The sequence below is a fragment of the Chenopodium quinoa genome, unplaced genomic scaffold (assembly GCF_001683475.1).
Source record: "Chenopodium quinoa cultivar QQ74 unplaced genomic scaffold, ASM168347v1, whole genome shotgun sequence".
NCBI lineage: Eukaryota > Viridiplantae > Streptophyta > Magnoliopsida > Caryophyllales > Amaranthaceae > Chenopodium > Chenopodium quinoa.
Genome location: NW_018742616.1, coordinates 4,869,874 through 4,891,531, shown reverse-complemented (window position 1 = coordinate 4,891,531; position 21,658 = coordinate 4,869,874). Strand labels below are relative to the sequence as shown.

Sequence of the window (21,658 nt, the reverse complement as noted above, 5' to 3'; positions counted from 1 at the left end):
ATTGGGTAGTCACTTTTTTTTTTTTTTTTTTTTTTTTTTATTTCACTTTAACTTTGGGTCATTCATACCAACATAATTGCAATAACTGTTTGTCATTGTGTAGTCACATTTTTCTGAATTCACTTTGTCAAAATGCTTTAACTTTGGTTCATTGATACCAACGTAATTGCAATTAGTCTTTGTCATTGTGTAGTCACATTTTTCTGAATTAACTTTGTCAGTATGCTTTAACTTTGGGTCATTGATACTGACATAATTGCAATAAGTCTTTGTCATGGTGTAGTCACATTTTTCTGAATTCACTTTGTCAAGATTTGTCATTGTCAACTAGCATAGTATACCTATTCCGTGGCTGAAACTTTGATTCCTTTAGTTGGTGTGGTCATTCAGATTTGTAACCACATATTCATTTGATATATTTGCTATATATAGTAGGCATGGCACATATCCACAATCACACCAATTCAGAAAATTACAATATTAATACATGATGTATTCCGGACCATCATCAAGTTCAAGTTCAAGTTCATCTTCTTCAAATACAGAAGAATATGATCAACTCGTTGATGAACTCTTCACATACCAACCCCCATCTTTCCTCATGCCCCAAACACAATCCCAACCTACTTCAAAAACACGTAGAGGGGGTACGAATAGAAGAGATAGGGAAATGGGACATGCCAGGCTGTTTAATGATTATTTTTCCGATAATCCTGTGTACAACACCACCCAATTTAGAAGAAGATTTCGTATGCAACGACCTTTGTTTATACGTATAATGAACAAGTTCGTTAAAGGTGATGTTTACTTCCAGCAGCGTAGGGATGCAGCTGGAAGGTTAGGCTTATCACCTCTGCAAAAATGTACAGCCGCGATAAGAATGTTAGCCTACGGCATGGCTGCAGACGCCGTGGATGAATACGTTTGAATCAGTCAGTTAACCGCTCGAGTTGCCCTACAACGTTTTTGTGCCGGGGTCATTGATCAGTTTGGAACTGAGTACATGCGAAACCCTACAACTGATGAATTGGCCCGGATACTGCATCAAAATGAACTGCGTATTTTTCCAAGCATGATAGGTAGCATTGATTGCATGCATTGGGAATGGAAGAACTGTCCAACGGCTTGGAAAGCGCAGTACGCCGGTAGGAACAAGAAAGAAACGCTAATACTGGAAGCCGTTGCGGATCAGGATTTATGGATATGGAATTCCTTCTTTGGTATTCTCGGATCTTGTAATGATCTTAATGTGTTGTATCGTTCACCAGTGTTCGATGAGGTTCTACATGGTCGAGCTCCTCCGGTAAATTTTACAGTTAACGGCCATGAATACAACATGGCTTATTACTTAGCCGACGACATTTATCCGAAGTGGGAAACTTTTGTTTAGGGTATCACATTCCCTCAACTTCAGAAAGATAAAATGTTCGCTGACCACCAGGCTGCTGTTCGAAAGGACGTTGAAAGAGCTTTCGGTGTTTTGCAAGCTCGATTTGCAATAATACGAAAACCGTCACTGGCGTACGATGAGGACATATTGCGGGACATAATGAAAGCATGTATCATTATGCACAACATGATTGTTGAAGATGAGCGCCACAACTACACTCGAGCCGAAGTTCTAAGAGCCTTCTACGAAGAAGATCAACAAGAATTAACACCAGCATCAACGTCTACAACACCACCGTTTGAATTCAATGTAGGCCGACCTACTGACTTTGACTTTAACGCATTTCTACAGCGAAAAGCTTCCCTGCGTGATAGAGAAATTCATCTATCTCTGAAACGTGATTTAGTCGAACATATTTGGTTACAATACGGGCCACGTAATTAGGGAAAAATTAGCACGACTTTAGGCCAAGTACTATGGCCTACCTACTTTTCCGTACGCAGTCGAGTTATTTTTTTAATTGTTTTGTTTATTTTATTTCCTAAGTTTAATTATGCATGACGTTGCAAATGTAATTGGTTTCTAGTATTGTACCGCTTTTTAAAATAAATAAAAACAATTAAGAAATTTTGAGCAAATATAAGTTACACAAATTTAAACTAGTTTTTATTTATTTGGAGTAATATTGTTAAAATATAAATGAAATTAATAAATAAAGAAGTGTTGTGTAGGAGAGAGAAAGTAATGGTGGGGTATTGAAAAAGTAAGAGAGAGAGAGAGTGGTGGGTGGGCATTTTTTTTGCTCACCATTGGGAGAGAAATTGTGAAAAAAATTTGCCCATAGGCAAAACTGATTTGTTGAGAGAGAAAGTGGGTAGAGAGATAGTTGGGTGGATATTTTTTTTGCTCACCATTGAGAGTGGTCTAAGTTGTAATTTGCATATGATTAGTGTTTTGTTTGTAACATATTTCGTACGTTGACAATATAGACTAAAAAGATATGTAAATAAATTGTTAAATGTAGTTGATCATAGTTAGTGTATCTAATTAATTATGTTATTTGTTAAATGTATTACCAAATTCATAAACGGCAATTTCATGAAATGCCACTGAGTACTTAAAAAATTCACCAAATGCAATCGTGTTTTCAAAATTTACCAAATGTCATTGTGGTTTAGTACAATATCACCAAATGACATTTCCGTTAGTTGGTCGTCAGTGTCCGTTAGTTGATCCCACCACTTGCCACGTGTCACCTTCTGATTGATCCGTTTTTTTTTAAAAAAATTATTTTTAAAAATTAAAAAAAAACCAAAAATATTTAAAAAATAATAATAATAATAATAATAATAATAATAATAATAATAATAATAATAATAATAAACCAAATTAAAACCAGCCACCCTGCTCCCCTCCTTGACCACCTCCCGCCGGCGCCGTACTACCCGAAAACGTGCGCCAGATCCAGCGACATCCACCTCAACCTCGAACCACCCTCCCCTTCCCCTAAACCACCTTAACCCCTCCCTAAAACCCCCTGAAATTGGCAACCCAAAACCCCAGCCATCCCCGAAACCCCCGAAATCACCCTTCCTCTCCCTTTCCGATTTCTAGCCACTCCACCCAAAGACCAATTTTCAATTCCAAATTGACACCAACCAATTTCTAGCCGCCGCACTGTTACCAAAATCCCCCGGTGACTTCAGAGGAGTGACAGAAGCAGAAGAAGCGGCGAATCGGGATGAGAAATCTGGGTTTGGGGTCGGTAGGTTTTGGGAAATGGCCTGGGGTTTGGGAAATGGGTTTTGGGAAATGGTAAAAGAAACAACAACTTACCTCAGAAGTTGCTTCATGGGGGGATACAAGGTGGTCGGAGTGAGGCGACGGCTGCCGGAGATTGTGGAGGAAGGGGGGCTCGAAATCGTGGAGGGGGCCGGGAAGCGCTACAATGGAGAACTGAGAGAGAGAGAGAGACGCGAGCAGGAAAATGTAGAAGGTCGCCGAAATGAGAAGGTGGTCGGAGTGAGGCGACGGCTGCCGGAGATTGTGGAGGAAGGGGGGCTGGAAATCGTGGAGGGGAAAAAAAGGAGGCTGACCGGAGGGGGAGATTGTGGAGGAAGGACGAATGTTCCTCATTTTCTCTCTCCTCGTCCTCTTTTTTTTTTTTTTTTTTTTTTTTTTTAATTTTTTAATTTTTTTTGGTTTTTTTAATTCTTTATTTTTAAATTTTTTTTTTAAAATGGACCAATCAGAAGGTGACACATGGCAAGTGGTGGGGTCAACTAACGGATACTGACGGTCAACTAACGGAAATGACATTTGGTGATATTGTACTAAACCTTAATAACATTTGGTGAATTTTGAAAAATATGATGGCATTTGGTGAATTTTGTAAGTATTTAGTGACATTTCATGAAATTGCCGAATTTATAATGCATTGAACTTAATCTAAGACCTAAAAATTAAAAATATACGGAGTAGCTAGTTACATTTCATTCTTTCTAAATGAATAAATAACAAATGATAATTATGTAAATCAATGTAAGATAATAATATGAATATGAATAAAAAAACCTAAATAAGAAGTTTCATACTCTAATACCAATATTAAAGTACTTATATTTAGTATATATTTCATTTGTTTTATGAATTGAAGTTATAATCACTTTCTATCCTGTTTTTCAAAATTCTAATCAAAATTACTTTTTCTGCCCTTGTTTAAGGCTTTCTTAAATTTTTATTTTTTATTTTTTATTTTTTTTATCATCTAATAATCGACTTTGTAAGACCTAACTAATATCATAATTTAAGAGTTTTTTTTATTCCTAACTTTTCAGCACTAACTCTCCGAAACCTCAATTCTTCAATAATTTTGTGTACCTTGTTTATTTTGGAATAACCTTCAAATAACTTTCACCTCTGAACACACACAAAAAAGGACTCTCAAGATGTTTTAACCAATCTTGATTGTCAATTGAGGCTTCAGACCTTGAGCAAACAATATATCTTGATGAGAACCACTTGAATAAACTGAAGGCAGATTAGCAAGACAAGAGATTGTATACTTATGCTCTAGGGTCCAGCAAGGTAACAACCAGATACTTAAGTAAAAGCTCTAGCTGCAACAAACTTGGACAAATGTCAAAAGCAAATCAAGGACTACAAATTTTAGTGTCAAAGTATCACGTACAAGACCAAATTGCATGCAATTTCAATAAGAGAGAATGAACTCATGAAGGCTTTGTTTAAAAAAAATAATAAATTATGGTTCTTGTGCAAATTGGGGATTTCTCCAAATTGTGAAAAGATTAGAGTTATGGGATATTTATACTCGTAGAATTATTTCATACTTGTTAATGTATCATAGCCAACAGATGAATTACTTACATTATACCGATAGGAGAGATGTACGGGGTTGTCGTTCGACGGGTGGCCACCGTTCGATTTCGACGAGCCGTTCATCACTGACCCTTCCGTGAATGAGCTATTCATCGTCGACTTGTAAATATTTTTACGGAGGAGAATAGAAATACTTTTCACGGCAAACCTAATGCTTATGCCTGTATTTATACCTTTTTTTTAAAAAATAAAATAAAAAATTAATTATGCCTCTATTTATATTACGTACATAATCAGCCGTGGATCCAAGTTTTCTAATTAGAGGTTGCATTGAACAATAATAATAATAATTAAAAAAACGAATTATTATATGTATTAGGAAACTTTGACCGTGTTTGGTAATTAGCGGTTAGCTGATTGGTCATAACTGGTGGCATTAGCTGATTTGACTAGCTAGTTGCATGAACTGTTTTGACTAGCTAATTGGTAAGAGCTTATTATGCAGAGTTGTTTGGTAAAATTAGCTTATTAGTTGTAGCTATTTGTTAATTAAACACGTGAAATGACAATTTAGGACATTGCAATTTTCTTATTTGTAAATAATAATACCATTGCAAACTTGATACCATATATGTATCTACCAAACAAACGTTATTTTTAAAAAAAAGCAATAATTAAAATGAGAAATATTTGTGTTGTCATAGAAAGTAAGTGAAATAAAATGAGAAATTGAAAACAAAACTAAAGTGGGTATTCAAATGATTTTTGTAAGATGAAAGTATTAATTAATTTCAAGTAGTGTTTCATTTTCGATGCGATTGACGATTATGAACACTTTCAGGATTAGAAATTATGAAGAAATTATGAAATTATGATTAAAAAAAATTAAAAATTAAAAACATAGAATGTAAATTATGAACAGGAGGAAATTAGCTTACCTTAGTGTAACTATGGATAATGAAATTGAAAGATGCTTAATAGTGGGCTAACTTCCACACACCTTCAGTAGCTCCATGGAAGAAAAGAAGGAGAAGAGCTTTGTTAAAAAAAAAAAAAAAAAAAAACGGTTGGAATGCTGGATAGTTTTGGATTGATTAGGGTAAGAAATTGGAAGGGTGAAAATGTTATTTGACTTCTATATTCAATCAGCTAACTCAAAAAGCTATATTTAGCTTTTTACAAATTAACTGATTTGCCTCAATCAGCTCATTTAAAAAGCTCTTTTACAAAATACCTAAAATAGATGATTCATGTAGCCAAACCTCTAACTTGGTCAAATAAGCTATTTTTTTTGTCAAACTCTAATTACCAAACATCCCCTTTGTCAAAAATAACTCAATTTTTAGTCGATATTCTCAAAATAAGTTAAGTATTTGATTAACTCAAGATAAGTCAATTTTTAAATCTCTTAACTTTATCTTTATCAGTAGGTTATCCAAATACTATCTCAATCACTAATCTTTACCCTAATCACTACGTTGCAGAGTACTATTTAATTACTGATCTAACAGGACCTAAAAATATTCCGGAAAAAAAATAAAACCGAGCCATAAGAACAGAGTGAAAATGTATTCCAAATCTTATGAAACTCAATGGAAACTCTAACCACGGAAGGTATTCCTCCCTCGGAAACTTAACAACTCCATGATAAACCTCATAAAGGGTCCCACACAAATGTGAAAAATTACGCACACCCCTTACCCTTTCTCATCCTCGCTGACAATTTCACAATCTTTCTCTCTCCTCTTCTTCCTCCCTCTTCAACACCGCCGGAATTCTTCAATCAACCCCTTCTCCGGCGATCAAACTCAATGCAGCAAGCCGGTGATTTCAACTCTCCTCCTTACTATCACCCCCCACAACACCACCACCACCACCAACCACCACCCCCTCCTACTCAATACTACGCCGCCCCTGATCCCTCTCTTCCTTCTCCTCCGCCGCCTCAACCACCGTCCTACGCCTCTGCACCACCTTTCTCCGGCCCCAACTCTTACTCCGCCGCCGATTACTCCTCTTCGTATTCCCAGAATTACCCTCCTTTTCCTCATTCTTCCGATCCTCTTCCTCCTACTGCTCCTCCTCCTCAACCCCACTACCCTCCAGCGCCGGCGCCTTCTGTGGGGCCTGATTCATATGGGGCTTACCCTCCTCCTCCGCCTCCGCCGGCCCAATTGCAGTATCCTGCTACGACGCCGTATTATCCACCCTATGATCCTCATCAATCAGCTCCCCCTCAAAATTACTCTAACCCCCCTCCTCCGCCTCAAAATTACCCTAACCCCCCTAATTTAAATGCTAATTCTAGTTATTATGAGAAATCGTATGATAATAGTGCGAAATTTGATTATGGGGCGGGGTATAATGATGAGAATTTAAGTGGGTATGGGAGTTTTGGGGGAAGTAGGTCTAATGCGGGAGGTGGGTATGATTATAAGGATGATGGGGCGTATGCTTATCAGGGGAAATCGGAGCCATACGGTGCTCGAGGGACGGGGTCGAAATCGTCTAATTGGTCTGGGTTGTTTGATGATTATGGGAGGGCTATTAGCTTTCCTTCTGGTACCTCAAAGAAGGAGAAGGAAAAGCCTAGTTCTTTGAAGGTTGTTAGGGCGGTGCCGAAGGCGGAGTCGAATTCTGATTCTAAAGGTGGAGTTCAGAAGTTCAGGGTCAAGCTGTTGCCTGAAAGTGGTGGTCAGAGTGTCATGGATGTTCTCTGTATGGTATGCGATTTCTTGCTGTTCTTTATATGCATTTTATTCTGTTAAAGTTAATGTTGTTGCTGTTGTATATATTGGCTTTAAATTCATTGTCACAAGCTTAATTCTAGAACAATGTATTATAATAATTATAATTGTTGTGATTAGAAATTCTTTGAACCGATGATGATGGTGTTGAATGTATATTTATAGCGGGTTTTGAGTGAGTTATCTAGGAACTAAGTTTAGTTGATTGTGGTTTGTAGGACTCAGCTAGAGTGTGATTTTTGTGACTAACTTAGTGAGTTTGAGTGCTGAAAGACATGATCAATTGCTTAAATCTCATTTTGGAGGATCGCTATTTTTATTTTTAGAATAATTTAAAATGGTGGACTGGTGGTGAGTTAAAGCTGTTAGTTTGATTGAAGTGCCTTGAAGAGAAAGGAATGTTATATATATTGATAGATATGACAGATTGACAGGGGATGAGTGAAATTATGTTAGCTTCCTTAGTAGATTGTGGCTACTAGATTGAATTTGTTGTTAAATGCTTTGCGAAGTAAATTGTGGAAGAGCTTTGTTTGTTCAACATAGCTTGCTATTGCAGTGAATATCAACTATGTATGCTAGTGGAAACTAGGAAACATGAATTTTGTTGATGGCCAGACTTTCTTCAGTTTTTTCCAAAATGCTTCAAGACAATAGTAATGATGGTTGATTGAAATCTATATGAGGTAATGAGTAAAGTTGGAGTGCTACGTGTAGCTTCTATTGCATCTCATGAAATGTACCCTTGGTTCAGGAAATAAAAAATCTTGGCGAGAAGTTTAATAATCATGTTTGGAGAGGATACTTTGGTTGATCTTTAGAAGATTTTTGGATTATTTGGCATTTTAAATCTTGAAAAACCCCCAAGTACTTGATTTTATTTCTTGGTAAAAGTTCCAGGAAGATGCGCTCTCACTGTAATTGATGCGTAGAATGGTTCGTGCATATTGTTCCCTAGTGGCACTCTAGAAGTGTGTATAAAGTTGGAGCCTTGTCATCTTGTTGGTGAGAAACTAGGGCTTGCTATGTTAAATGGTGTAAGGGTTGCCATTCTTGTCAATATGGCTGATAATTCTATATGCTTTGTGAAACAATTTGTTTTTCTAAGTGGGTATTAGACAGCTACAATATGCTTATTCTTGTAAGAATGTAACACTTTCCACTTTAGTTTTTTAGGACTTTGGGATTTAATTCAACATTCCTCATTTGGTAAAGGTTTTTCTCTATCTTTCTCCTCATAACTCGAGACCTTATCCCATCTCACTCCATCTCTCCTTTCATCAAATTGGTGTCTTTAAACCTTTTACTAATCCTCTGTATTCTTTCAAGAATGGAGGTTTAAATAGTTGTGGAAATAATAATATGGCAGAAGTGAGGGGCTAATTCTCTTAAACAAAAGAGATGAATAAATATTGGCCTTGTCAATGATGCATTATTTCAATCAAGACATATGAAATTACATGTTTTATCAGCCATAGCACAAGAAAAAAATCTATAAAAATAAAGCACTCATTTGAAGCCTTTTATACCCCCTGGCAGGCCCCAGCTCATTCTTGATGCATTACTGTAAGTAAATTATTTTACTCTTACCCAACGTATTAAAAAGCTCAAGGCACATTCTTGGTGATAAAGGTTAAATTTACTATAAGGATAATGGTGTATAGAAGACAGCTGTGTGCCTCTTTGAACGGTGATAAAACTTATTCGTTTGCCTTTTCAGTAGTCTCATATGATGTTAATCATTTTGTAGGGCATATCATTGATAATTAGTAAACATCATGTATCGTAATCTTTTGAAAGTTGCCTGTGGATACCAAAATTCTCTCTCTCTCTCTCTCTCTCTCTCCTGCCTTATAATATTCCATTTGATAGAATTTGGTGTCTTGTGCTTGCGGTGGACTCTACCATTTGGCTTGTTATGGAGGAATTATATTAGATTTTGTTGCTTCCATTCTCAGGTTGGCTTGGATGGGATACGAATGCTTGATCCTAACACGAGTCGTACTTTGAGGATATATCCACTTGAGACTGTGACAAGATGTGATGTAAGCTGACTGAAACTCAAAACTTCCATATTTTTTTTGTAATGGTTTATGTACTCATTTGTATTCTCTGTTTTGTTTTCATGTGTAGAAATATGATTCATCTACATTTGCATTCTGGTCCAAGGCTCCTGTTGATATTGAGCCTAGGCGTATTAGACTGCAGTCCAATAGCTATACTACGAATACACTTTTGGACACAGTGACAGCTGCTACTGTGCAGGTTTGTTACCCTAAGCAATAAGCAATATGTATATTCACCCCTTTCCTCCTTCTTTTAAGTTATGTTACTTAGATTTGGGTACAAGTTTCAGGTATAAGTATTTATCCAAGTGTCAAGACACATCCGTGTATACAATTTTGAAAGTAAGGAGTGGAGACACCAAATCCATGAAACATATTTCCTGACTGAAAGACTTTTGCATCTGTCTTTTATGTTACAAATGCATTAATATTTTGAGGAGTTTGCAAGTTCTTGTTGAAATTATCTTTTAATTGTATTGTGAGCATATATAACATAGCATTCTATTCTTTTCACTTATTTGTACATACCCTTGTTGGAGTGATATGAGCATGTAAGATAAAATGAAGAGTGAAACTCACATGAAAGTAGCTTTAAAGTGGCAAAATTCAGTGTACCCTAAATTTTAGACATTTATCTGTGCCGACGCTTGATTTTGAGACCTAACTTTCAGAAGATAAGAGCATGTGAAAAGAAGCTTCCTATGTTAGGTGAAATTACTCGTCAGCCCACATCCTTAACCATGGGAAGTGGGAAGGGACATGGAAGAATGAGAAGCTATTGTAACGAAAGTTTGTGTTCTCGTGGTTTTCTACTGAAAATTTGTACAAGGGGTGGGAATGCTGACCACTAGGCTCTCATCATCATATGTGCAACTTTTGTGTGATATAGGGCACATACAATGGTAATTGGTAAAAGCTCTCCAGTTGCTTTCCATTCTATCACCTCAAACCTTAAAGGAAAAAAAGACCTAAGAATCTCTGATTCTCTGAAATGGATTTCTTATCTCTTTCTAACTTTGATCCCTGAAATTTTGAGAACTTGGGCATATGTCAGCGCTTGGTGGTTGACTTTTGATCTTTATTGATTCCCTTCCAAGAGCTTTTTTCTTGCCCATCCAACATATCCAAATGTTTATTTTGGTTTGAAGCTCCTTCTTAGGTGTTGTTTTCTCTCTCTAGAGAGAATGTGTGACACACAACAATCTGGAGCATTGCTCGGGTCAGTTGTTAGTTTGCTTGAGGTGTGACAGCCTGACAGGGGAAGGATTGACCTATTATAGCCTTTGCAGTTTGCACCCTTCTAAATTATGAAGTTTTGATCTGGTTAGGGCCAGCCCCATTAACATAGTGGATTAGGTCTGACTTGGTTATAATACATTTAGACCAGGGATGCTATTGGGGTCCATCTTGTTGAATTGGCTTTATCCTGACTAAAAGAAGCAAATTTCTTATGAATAGAAAAGCTAGGGTAATGCTACCTCCTTATTGCGGGAATTGTAAAACCTTCAAATCATTAAACCAGTTGACCTAGTCAATTTTGCTTGCTGGATAATCGCTCATTCTCTTTCCAAATTTTAATATTTGCACTATGTTTCATAATTGTAAGGGATAAAGTATATGGTACCTCTTTATTGTGTCAATTCTATATAGTAGACCAATTTGAAAATTACTTTCTTCTTTTTAATATTAACCATCTTTACATTTCACTGACACACATTGTGGCAACATGGAGTCAAGGACTTGAGTGGTTGCGTGCACAATGAGAGAAAATGTAGACGATAGGATGTAGTGGTTACTTCGATTGTCATGATGCAAAGCTCCTGATTAGAATTGAAAGTGGTTTTCAGATTTTGCATTCACACCTTGGTGGTTTTGAAAATTTCCTGAGGATCTAGATTAAGGAACGTCAGGTTTTAGATAAGTTTAGTCAGGAAATTTTGGCGCTAAAGTCAGCCTCAACAATTAATTTTATCATTCCACATTGATACGTTTATGTTAGCTGCATACTCCATGTCTTTAGTAGTCGTTCTTCCTCTAACCGCAGCAATCTTTCTTTGCCAGTGTGAGACTCGGAGACTGAGTTATAAAATTAAATATTGTTGAAGTATTCAATGTCATGTTTTGAATTTTCCATTTGATAGAAATTATTGTTGCTAGAATGGGTTTGCCTTTATTTCGTGGAGAAAGGACTTCAAATCTTTTGGCTATTCTGATCAAGGATCTACTATTAGCAACCTCTATGCAGGTGTAGGGATGATGCTGATAGAAGCTTCATTTATAATTTACAGGACCCTGCCTTAGGCTGTAGCCTCTAGATGCATTGGGGATAGTGGTTTAGTATGGTAGTATATAACAGATTCCCTGCAAAAGTTGTGTTGCACCTATTCATATATTATGTCTTTAGGATTATACATTGGTGTGATAAATTAATGATTTATGTATTATTTTGAGGATGGTGTATGTATTTCTGAATATTTCTGTGTTCGTTTGCAGTTCAAGGAGATGGGTGGGAGGATCAGATCTTCTGAACCACCCAAAGCCCTGGATCAGTCTGCAGAGAAGAAGAAAGGTTTTGCTGACTGGATGAACAAGCTAAAACCAGTCAATGAAGAGAAAGATCATTGGGTAATGATTTCCCCCCTCCTCTTTCTTATCACTTTAATATCTGTTATTTATAAATGCTGAAAGGTGTGTCTGCTGCTGTTTAAGCTGAAATTATGTCCTTTGTGGCGTGCTGCTTTTTAAGATGAAATTATGTCCTTTGTGGCGCTTTAGCCAAAAAGTTATGGTTGGCAGGATATTCTTGAATAGTTGAATATACATGATTTATTGATTTATTTCTATATACTGTATTTATTCGGGATGTAGCGTAAATGTGAAATGGTAAAGTGTATGGCTATCCATTATGCTGTACACCTTATTTTTCAGGACTTATCTGTTGCTGGAGGGCTTTCTGTCAGAAAGTAATTAATAACATTTAATTTGGATACTTTTTCTTAAACGAGTGAATACTGGTGCTTTCAATATTTATTTAATTGATTCCTATGTACTAAGTAGATATTAATATAATGGAGAAGTAGTTATGATGGCATGATGTATGTTAAATTCTACTTATATTCTGTCACTTATTCTTGCCATTTTATGTGGCCAGTCTTTGTTGTTTTGCAATTGGACCCCCTCTTGAAATGTGTGCTGATTTGTCTGCATGATATTTTGGCATACTGGTATATACTTGCTAATTAGACTGTTGCTTGGTCAACGTGTTTTTAATGGATGAATTAATCATAAAAGGGGAAAAGCAGAGGCAATGGTAGCATCGCTGGCTCCTTATGCTTTTTGTATCACCATATACTATATCTTTATATTGCTTATTTTGGGAGGTCTTTTATCTTATAGCTGTTTATTTGCACGTTATATTAGGTTCCTGATGAAGCTGTATCCAAGTGCACAGGATGTGGAGGAGATTTTAGTGCCTTCAACCGTAGGGTATGTTATTTACCAAGTATTGAGAATTGTGGTTTCTTCTGTTACTTGGCATGCCTTTTAGTTGAAAACAAAATGGTGGACTTTGACTGACTTGTGGTTTCCTTGTCTAGCATCACTGTCGAAATTGTGGAGATGTATTCTGTGACAAATGTACTCAGGGTAGAACTCCCCTCACTTTGGAAGACAATGCTCAAGCAGTTCGTGTGTGTGATCGATGCATGGTATGCATTTTCTTGGGTTATTTGGACTATTCCCTGATACTTGCAAATTATGTTGTGGTGGGAATTTATAATGATTGCTTGTCCTGTTCTTGGTTTTTCTTCTTTTCATGTCTTTTGATCACATTACTTATTTTGTTCATTGGGGACTTTTACTGTTTATGTAAGTTGGTTGAGGATTTATTTTGCAGTTGATGGTTGAAAGGCATAAACATGCCACATCTTCCTATTCCCCATTTTTCCTTGGTGCTTTTTTTCTTACAATTTTTTTTAAAAAGGAAGGAGGGGGGGGGGGGGGGGGGGGGGGGGAACCATTTTGTAATGTTGAAAGATCTTTCTTGTGAAATTTTGAATAGTACAAGGTCTTTGCATGGTTATGTGTGTGATTTGGGCATTCATTATTGATTCTTAGACTTGTTGGCATGTACCAAGCTTTTCAAGGTGGAACCTGCCTTGTTTTTATTTGTAAAAAAATTAAGTTACTGGTCTAAATCAATATTATCTTGACTGTCTTAATAAATAAGTTACTGGTCTAAATCAATATAATCTTGTGCGTCTTAAATTTTACGGACAGACACCGGCATTTTGCCGTGGAAGACAAGTCCAGGTAATTCAATGTATGAGCAGTGGTGGAATGCAACACAAAATGTCTTGATAGCTCACTGCCATGGATTTTTAGGATATGATCTAAAGTTCACTCATCATGATAAACACATTATTACTCCAATATGAACGTTGATTCATGGATAATATTGTGGGAGTAAGCTGTGTGTAGTAGGTTTGATTATATAAAAAGGTTCACAATACTACACCATAGGATCAGGATTGTAATAATGTCTTCTCATGATACAGGCACATGTCACTCAGAGGCTTAGTATGGCGAAGGAAGCAGCTAGCAGACCAGTCTCTTTGCAGAGTCATGAAGACCTTGCCAAGAAGCTTCAGGTAATTTATTGTATTCCTTTTTAATTTATCATGTAACTTTTTTCCCAAATGGGAGAGTGTGGGCTTAAAATCTCAATAGCCTTTTATATATATATATATATATATATATATATATATATATATATATATATATATATATATATATATATATATATATATATATATATATATATATATATATACATTGCTGGGGATGTGACACCATGTCATCTTTAGATAGGGGGTGACACATGGCGTGGTTGCATTTCTTTGCTTCGGTTTTGGAATGGTATTGGTATAGATTAGTTTTAACAAGTAGATTTGTTGGGTTTCTTAGTGTGTGTGTGGGTGGGGTACATTTTAAAGACATCACATTTGGCAAACTTGTTTCTTTTGTTAGTTTTTGAAAGGCCAAAGGCAGGGTTTGTGAGGGTACTGTAGTTGTTCTGACTTCTGGGGAGAATCTTCGACAAATAACAGATGAGAAATTATATAGATCGGAATAACTTATGGGGGTATAAATGTGAGCATTAAGTGATATTATTATTTCTTCTAATATTGGTGACTGTTCTCGTTTGATGATTGTTGCAGGAGGAAATGGAAAAGAACCTGAGGATTTCATCAGGTAATTATTGTTTCTTGCTTTTGAATGCTTGGAAAAAGAATGACAACTATTTCGCTTCTGGATTGCTATCAAATGAAAGTTAAATAGAATGGTTATGATTATGCTCACTAGAATACTCCAAATATTACTCCTAGAATCAAGTATTACATGCTTTATATAATTAGCTCCATGAAACATGCAACACTGACTCTAGTAATGTACGCAGGTACAAAGTTAGAAAGTTCTGGTAAGCGAATGAGAGAAGTTGCTTGTCCTACATGCACTGTCCATTTGCAGGTTTGTTCGAAAGATTTGCATCTTTTTCTAATCAGAATATTTTAACTGAAGCTCTCACCTAATTAAACTGCATCCTTTCCCCTTTTCAACACAGGTCCAAGTACCATCCTCGGGTTCTGAAACCATTGAGTGTGGCGTTTGTCAGCATCCATTCCTCGTGAGTGCTCATTAAGATCACATCACCTCAATTTCTCGTATGATGTCCTGTATCTTGTTCAATATATTCATTGGCTAAGCACTCAATAATTAACGAATAACTTTTAGTTGTGATATCCTCTTCCTCTATCCATTTCTCTCTGACTGAGTTTGTATATGAGTTTCGGTTTCCTTATTTCGGTTTTTGGAAGAGCATCACCAGGGTGTTATCACTGTTGTGTCAAAACAAAGATTCACATGTTTATTTTATATACTTCTGTGTTTCGCCCTGATATGGTTGCGTTATTGTTCTGTTGGATTACATATGCCAGATACTATTGCCCTGACATCATTGCTTCTCTCAGTTACAATATGTTAATTTACCTTTGATTGGCCGAATCGCCACACCAATATTTATAATAACGGCTATTTCACCAAATGCCATTGAGCAATTGCGAAATTCACCAAATGCTATCCGACTTTTCAAAATTCACCAAATGCCACTGAGCTTTAGTGTATTATCACCAAATGCCATTTCCGTTAATTAACCGTTACTGACCATTAGTTGACACCACCACTTGCCACGTGTGACCTTATGATTGGTCCATCTTAATATATATATATATATATATATATATATATATATATATATATATATATATATATATATATATAGATTTTTAAAAAAGAAACAAAAAAAATTAAAAATTAAAAAAAAAAAAAAAAAAAAAAAACAGAAAACCTTGAAACCACCGTAGCCACCACCTTCTCCCTACCGCTGAACCCTGAAACCGTGCCGCTGGCGATCTGCACCCTCACCGGCAGGCACGCCGGCGGTCACCGAAGCAACCCCTCCCCCTCCCCCTCCCCTCCTCTTCTCTTTCCCGTCGCGAATGAAGCAATCTCTGTTCTACAAAGAACAAACTCAAATGCGGTCCGATAGAAATCCGAATGAAGCCCGATTAAAAACTGAACAAAGTTGGTTGCTTGATTGCTTACTATTCACCCAGATTGACGGCAGTGGTGGTGGCTGATTGTGGAGCTTCAAAAATGCGGTGTTGGAAGCGGCCTGAAGGATGGCGCTCGAACAAATTTATCTGGGTTGGTTTGAAAAATGGAGGAATGGGTTCAATTTTTTTTGGGTCTTCAAATTTTGGGCGAAATTGAAAGAAAATGGTAATTCATGATGGTTTCTCGCTGGAAAATGAACTGAACACAAAATTGAGGTTGCTACTGCGATTGGTGGTGGAAATTATATCAATCGATGGTCGGATTGTTGTTTGCAGGTGGCTAATTGGTGGAACAGGGGAAATTAATTGGTGAACTAACGGAGAGGGAGAGGAAGGGGGGTGGGGTTTCGGGGTGGTGGAGGAAGGAGGTGGGGTTTCGCGGTTAGGGGTTTGGGCTAGGGTGGGTGGCGCGACGGCGGAAGGCGTGGGGGTTGGCCGGCCGCCGGTGCGCCTTTCGGTGCTGGCTTCGGCGGCAAGGGATGGCTGGTGGCTGCCCACCTATGATGAGTTCCTTTTTTTTTTTTTTTAGTTTGGAATTTTTGTAATTTTTTTTAAAAAACGGACCAATTAGAAAGTGACACGTGGCAAGTGGTGGGGTCCACTAACGGTCAACTAACGGCTGTCAGTCATTAATGGCACTCGGTGAATTTTGTTAAAACTCGGTGGCATTTGGTGAATTTTGAAAAATCGGATGGCATTTGGTGAATTTCGCAATTGCTCAGTGACATTTGGTGAAATAGTCGTTATAATAATTATTTTTATTTAAAATATGAGAAATATTACTTGTTTAACTGGGAATTGGTGGTGCTCAAAGAAAATTAATATTTCTAATCAATATAATTCGTTTTATCTTAATGAAGTTGTTTTCAATCAGGTTTCAAGAATCACTTTATTACTTAAGGGCCATCCATCAAAGTGTGTCACTTTCTAACCCTACGAGGCTACGAACCTTCTTTCCGCTTCCAAACACCATTCAATCTGATTGTAGTTGAGCCCATTTCCAAATGAAAACTTGTGCATAAAGAAGGCCCCTGCTTAAGTAGTAGAACGGCCCACTTATCATTATTTTTCTCTTTTCCAATTTAAACATTATACTACGATTACTACTTGCGCATTTTTTAGTTGTATCACTTTCCTAAAAACAAAAGTTTTAAATTAGTTGTATTATTTTCCTTTTTAACTAATAAATTTTCTCTATCTCTCTCTTACCACATGAGCCCATTTATTTTTTCTCTCCATCTCTCTCTACTCTAAAAATTGTCTAGACGTCCGCAAAAACAAAAGTGATGCAACTAAATAAAAACAAAGGAAGTACTAACCTTAGGGGCGTTTGGTATCCAAGAGAGGATTTGAGAGTGGGGTTGAGATTAAGAATTGATGGTTGGGAATTTATAAAAACTTTCTCACATTCATTAAGGGGAAATATAAGTTCTGTATTAGTATTACATTTGTTCCAAAAAGGTTTTACGATCTCTCATTAAGGAAAAAATAAGTTGTGTTACATTTGTTCCAAAAAGGTTTCACTTTCTCTCACATTCATAAATAAATAAAAAAAAAAAAAAAAAAAAAAAAACCTTTACTATCTCTTATCAGATTATTTATTCAATAAAATAATATTCTATTATCTCCTTCCAAACCAAGTTTTTCAGTAAAATAACAATTGATAATTTTCCATTATTAAACATCAACTTTTCACTTAAATTATGTGCCATAATATCTGTAAAACAAAAATTCTTGTGTGGACCTGGTCTACAACAATATTATTGTGAACCCAAATTTTATGCTCATGTAACTGACGTTATATGTAATATAGTTACTCTAATTTTAACATAGTAACCTTTATTAAAACTTATATAACATTTAATATTATTGTGGATTGAAATACGACGTTACGTTAAATATAGTAACCCTAATTTTAACATAGTAACCTTTATTATTTATAGACCAGCATATAAAAATTTTTATTAAAAAAATAAAAAAAACCTCTTACAGTCTTTATAATATCACAATGACTATTATTTCAATATTATAACCTTTATTTTAATATAGTGAACTTTTTTTTTTTTTTATATTAATAAAACAACCATATTTTAGTGGTTCACAATAAATTATTGTGAACCGAGTCCATTTAAGAGTTTATAACTGTAAAAACTAAATTGGGATATATTATTCTCCACTTCCCCCTTATTTTTTTTCCTCATTTGGAATCAGGGCGAAATTTAAGAAAGTTGAATCTTTTCAGAGAAAAATTATTTTATTATTTATATTCTATATTTTTGCATTTAGTAGTGGAGCAAAGCTTACCAAAACATAAAAAATAGGAAAAATAAAAATAAATAATCTCACCTTTGCATGGTCTGATAATAATAATCCCATCTTTTGATATTACGAGACAATCCACCTTTGTATGTCATCTTCTTTTAATGGACGTTAGTAATTGATTTTATTAGGTTGTATGCCACGTGTCAAATTTTAATTGGTGCTTTTCATTATTTTGATAAAAAAAAAAGCAAAAAAAAAAAAAAAAACAAAAAAGAAAATAAAAAAAAAAACCCAGCCACCAACCCCCACTAGCCACCTTGAAACCCTAACCCTGACCCAGCCACCACCATAAACCGACTGGCCGCCCTCCTTAACCTCCGAAAATAGCCGGCTGGCACTCACCCAACAAGTGATGTGTTTTTAGGGTGTTTAAGGGGGTTTTTCAAGGCTGAGATAGTGAGATGAAGATTTTCGTGTGGCTGAGATGGGGATTTTCCGGGCTGGGATTTTTGGCGGTTTTAGAGGGGATTTTCGGGGCTGGGATGGAGGTTTTCGGCGGTTTTTTGAAGGTTAGAGGGGTTAATCGGGGCTGGGATGGAGGTTTTCGAAAGTTAGAGGGATTTTTCGGGGCTGAGTGGTGTTTTAAGGGTGTTGATTATGGTGGTTTCGGGGGTGGGATTTGGGTCAGAGGGGTGATTTCGAAGGTGGACTTAGATCGGCGGGGTTGTTGTTGGTATTGAGGAGGTTCCGGCCGGCCGATTTCGGGGGTTTAGGGTGGCGGCCGGCCGGTTTTAGGTGGGCCTAGGGTTTCGCGGTGGCTGGTGGGTGGTGTGTTTTTTTTTTTTTTTTTTAACTTACATATTTTTGTTTTAACTTTTTTTATTTGGATCAATTACTGAGCAACGCATGGCTTAAAAAAAACAAAAAAAAAATACATTAACTTGTTTAACAGGTTGTAGGTAAAAAAGTCGTCTTTAAAAGAAGATGGCATACAAAGGTGTGATTATTATTGTCAAACTACGCAAAGGTAGGATTAATTATTTCCATTTTTCCAAAAAAAATAATGTCTATTTAACAACAAAACTCAATTTGTAATCAAATTATACTTATATATATATAATTAAATAAGAGACCACTATCGTATTCTCTCTCCCCCATTGTTTTTTATTTTATTTTTGAGTAGGGAGCCTAGGGCAGAATTATAGACCAAACTAACATGCTACTTTGCTAGTATTAATTATGAAGGGCTGAAAGCTGACCTTTTGAATTATAAAGAAAAGGTCGGTACACTGATGATCTTATATCCCATCGTTGAAAAAAAAAACCAATTAAATTACAAGAGATGTATTTTTTAATTATGTACAGTCGAGTGATCTACTAATGTTTTTAACTTTGCTGGTCAATGACAGCCCAATAACCAAAATCGAAGAAAATCCCTTTTGTCGCGTTGATATTATAATAAGCTAGCATCAATTGGCATGTCATTTTTATGCAAAGCGTCAAAACATCAACTTTGTGGAAATATATTTTTGTTCCTAAAATATGTTTATACTACTTGATTCTTGTAGACAAGTTTCAACCATTTAGCACGAAAATGACAAAACATTGCCCAAAAAAAAAAAAAAAGAAAAAAAAAGAGCATGGTTTGGGCCTCTCCCCTTTCACAATTCATTGTCTATCAACTTCTTAAGAACAACAATATTGTTACTTTGTTAGAATATTCTCTTACAAGGTGTCGGATGTATTTTGTACATATTCTCTATCGACCAAAATCCAAGTTTCTTAGCTTCGATAATTGATAGTTACATGAGTTTTGGACATACATACTTGCTTGCATTGGAGATTTTGAATAAATTTGGCCATTCTAACTTATTGTGAAAGTAATAGAACATTACTGCATAAGGTAACGTAAAGTAGCCCACTAAACTTAAGGCTAACTAATCCTCTTTCCTCTTTTGCGTTCATGCGTGTTCAACAAAATCACAAGTAGGGTTTTGCCCTTGATTGCCACTAGGCTCCATTAATTCAGAAATAAGGGGAAATTGCGAATAGGAGAAGATCATTCCCTTCACAAATCACAAACCTCACTAAATTTGGCCCATGGTATTAATGGTTGGTTAGTTGTTATGTGTAATAGGAACATTCGTCGACAAAAGGATCACTCTAAGGTGCTCATTTCATGGCTATTGAGAACAAATCAAATCAGATGGTTCTATTTTCAATCTTTCTGACTTCTTCATGTAGGTCTTCTGTAGAATCCACCCTTCTATGGCTATAGTCATACACTCTACATCAATAAGAGTTGACTCAAGTGGTAAGCAGCTTGATGTCGTTTAAGGAAAGTTTTGAGTTCGAGCCTCACCGAATGTAGAAAACACTTGTTGGGAGACTCACCCATCATAGGTGTGCAATTCGGGTTGAATCCAGATGTAGTCGGAGCTAAACTCTGGTGAACCAGATGGCCCAAACTTAAAAAAAAAAAAAAAAAAAGTCATTCACCCTACATATACTTCCTCTACTGCTTTTCTTTGTACTTGTGGGTTAGGTAGTTGTTAGTCTTGCAACGTTTATAACGATTGTTGATGCATAATTTGATTACTAATTTATATGATTATCATTTAATCAGCAAATCAACATCGTAAAAAATTAGTATTATAAAGTATTGAGATGTACGAATAATGCTATATTTTATATTGATTATAAATCACAATATTTACAAATATAATCAAAGTAGATTACTAGATTATGTGAACAATGTCAAAATCCGAGCATATCGGCCTAAAAACATCATTATAAAAAATAAAAAATATTCATATCAAACTTCTTGTCGAAATGTGCCAACATCTTAGCACGATATCAAAGACAAAAACTTTCAACCTCTTAGTCATAAATAACGTCTAAATCAATATGGATAGGAGTATTTGCTTGTTAACATATCTCTTTGCATTTTTTATGATATAATTTCCCATGTGATCCTCTTTAATAGGTTTGTTCTAGAACTCTCTTAATATATGTACATAGAAAAACTTCCCTTGATTGAGAATATTATTAAGCCCCACTTAATTTAATTTGCAAGAGTTTCATTTCTATAATTCTCTATATAAATGGTTCGTTGTATGCTATATATAGTGGCTAAGTATCTAGCTGTGTTATTCAAAGAGCCATGCCACAATATAAGAT

At 36.0% G+C, this 21,658-nt stretch overlaps 2 protein-coding genes across 2 annotated transcripts; both read left to right on the top strand.

Moving 5' to 3' along the window:
* Positions 1 to 487: 487 nt before the first annotated feature.
* Positions 488 to 1,834, top strand: LOC110721390. Its single transcript, XM_021900525.1, has 3 exons — positions 488 to 922; positions 989 to 1,303; positions 1,415 to 1,834. Exons 1-3 carry the CDS (start codon positions 488 to 490, stop codon positions 1,832 to 1,834), a joined length of 1,170 nt encoding a protein of 389 aa, XP_021756217.1.
* Positions 1,835 to 6,191: 4,357 nt separating this feature from the next.
* Positions 6,192 to 15,553, top strand: LOC110721702 (protein FREE1-like). Its single transcript, XM_021900904.1, has 10 exons — positions 6,192 to 7,452; positions 9,435 to 9,521; positions 9,610 to 9,741; positions 12,036 to 12,167; positions 12,963 to 13,028; positions 13,139 to 13,249; positions 14,099 to 14,191; positions 14,762 to 14,795; positions 15,001 to 15,071; positions 15,166 to 15,553. Exons 1-10 carry the CDS (start codon positions 6,541 to 6,543, stop codon positions 15,241 to 15,243), a joined length of 1,716 nt encoding a protein of 571 aa, XP_021756596.1. The 5' UTR covers positions 6,192 to 6,540; the 3' UTR covers positions 15,244 to 15,553.
* Positions 15,554 to 21,658: the final 6,105 nt, after the last annotated feature.

Coding starts and splice junctions, on each gene's coding strand:
- LOC110721390 (XM_021900525.1), top strand. CDS start 488: ATGATGTATTCCGGACCATCATCAAGTTCAAGTTCAAGTTCATCTTCT. Junction 923..988: donor CAGACGCCGTGGATGAATAC/GTTTGAATCAGT, acceptor GTCATTGATCAG/TTTGGAACTGAGTACATGCG. Junction 1,304..1,414: donor TACATGGTCGAGCTCCTCCG/GTAAATTTTACA, acceptor CCTCAACTTCAG/AAAGATAAAATGTTCGCTGA.
- LOC110721702 (XM_021900904.1), top strand. CDS start 6,541: ATGCAGCAAGCCGGTGATTTCAACTCTCCTCCTTACTATCACCCCCCA. Junction 7,453..9,434: donor TCATGGATGTTCTCTGTATG/GTATGCGATTTC, acceptor TTCCATTCTCAG/GTTGGCTTGGATGGGATACG. Junction 15,072..15,165: donor CATGCACTGTCCATTTGCAG/GTTTGTTCGAAA, acceptor TTTTCAACACAG/GTCCAAGTACCATCCTCGGG.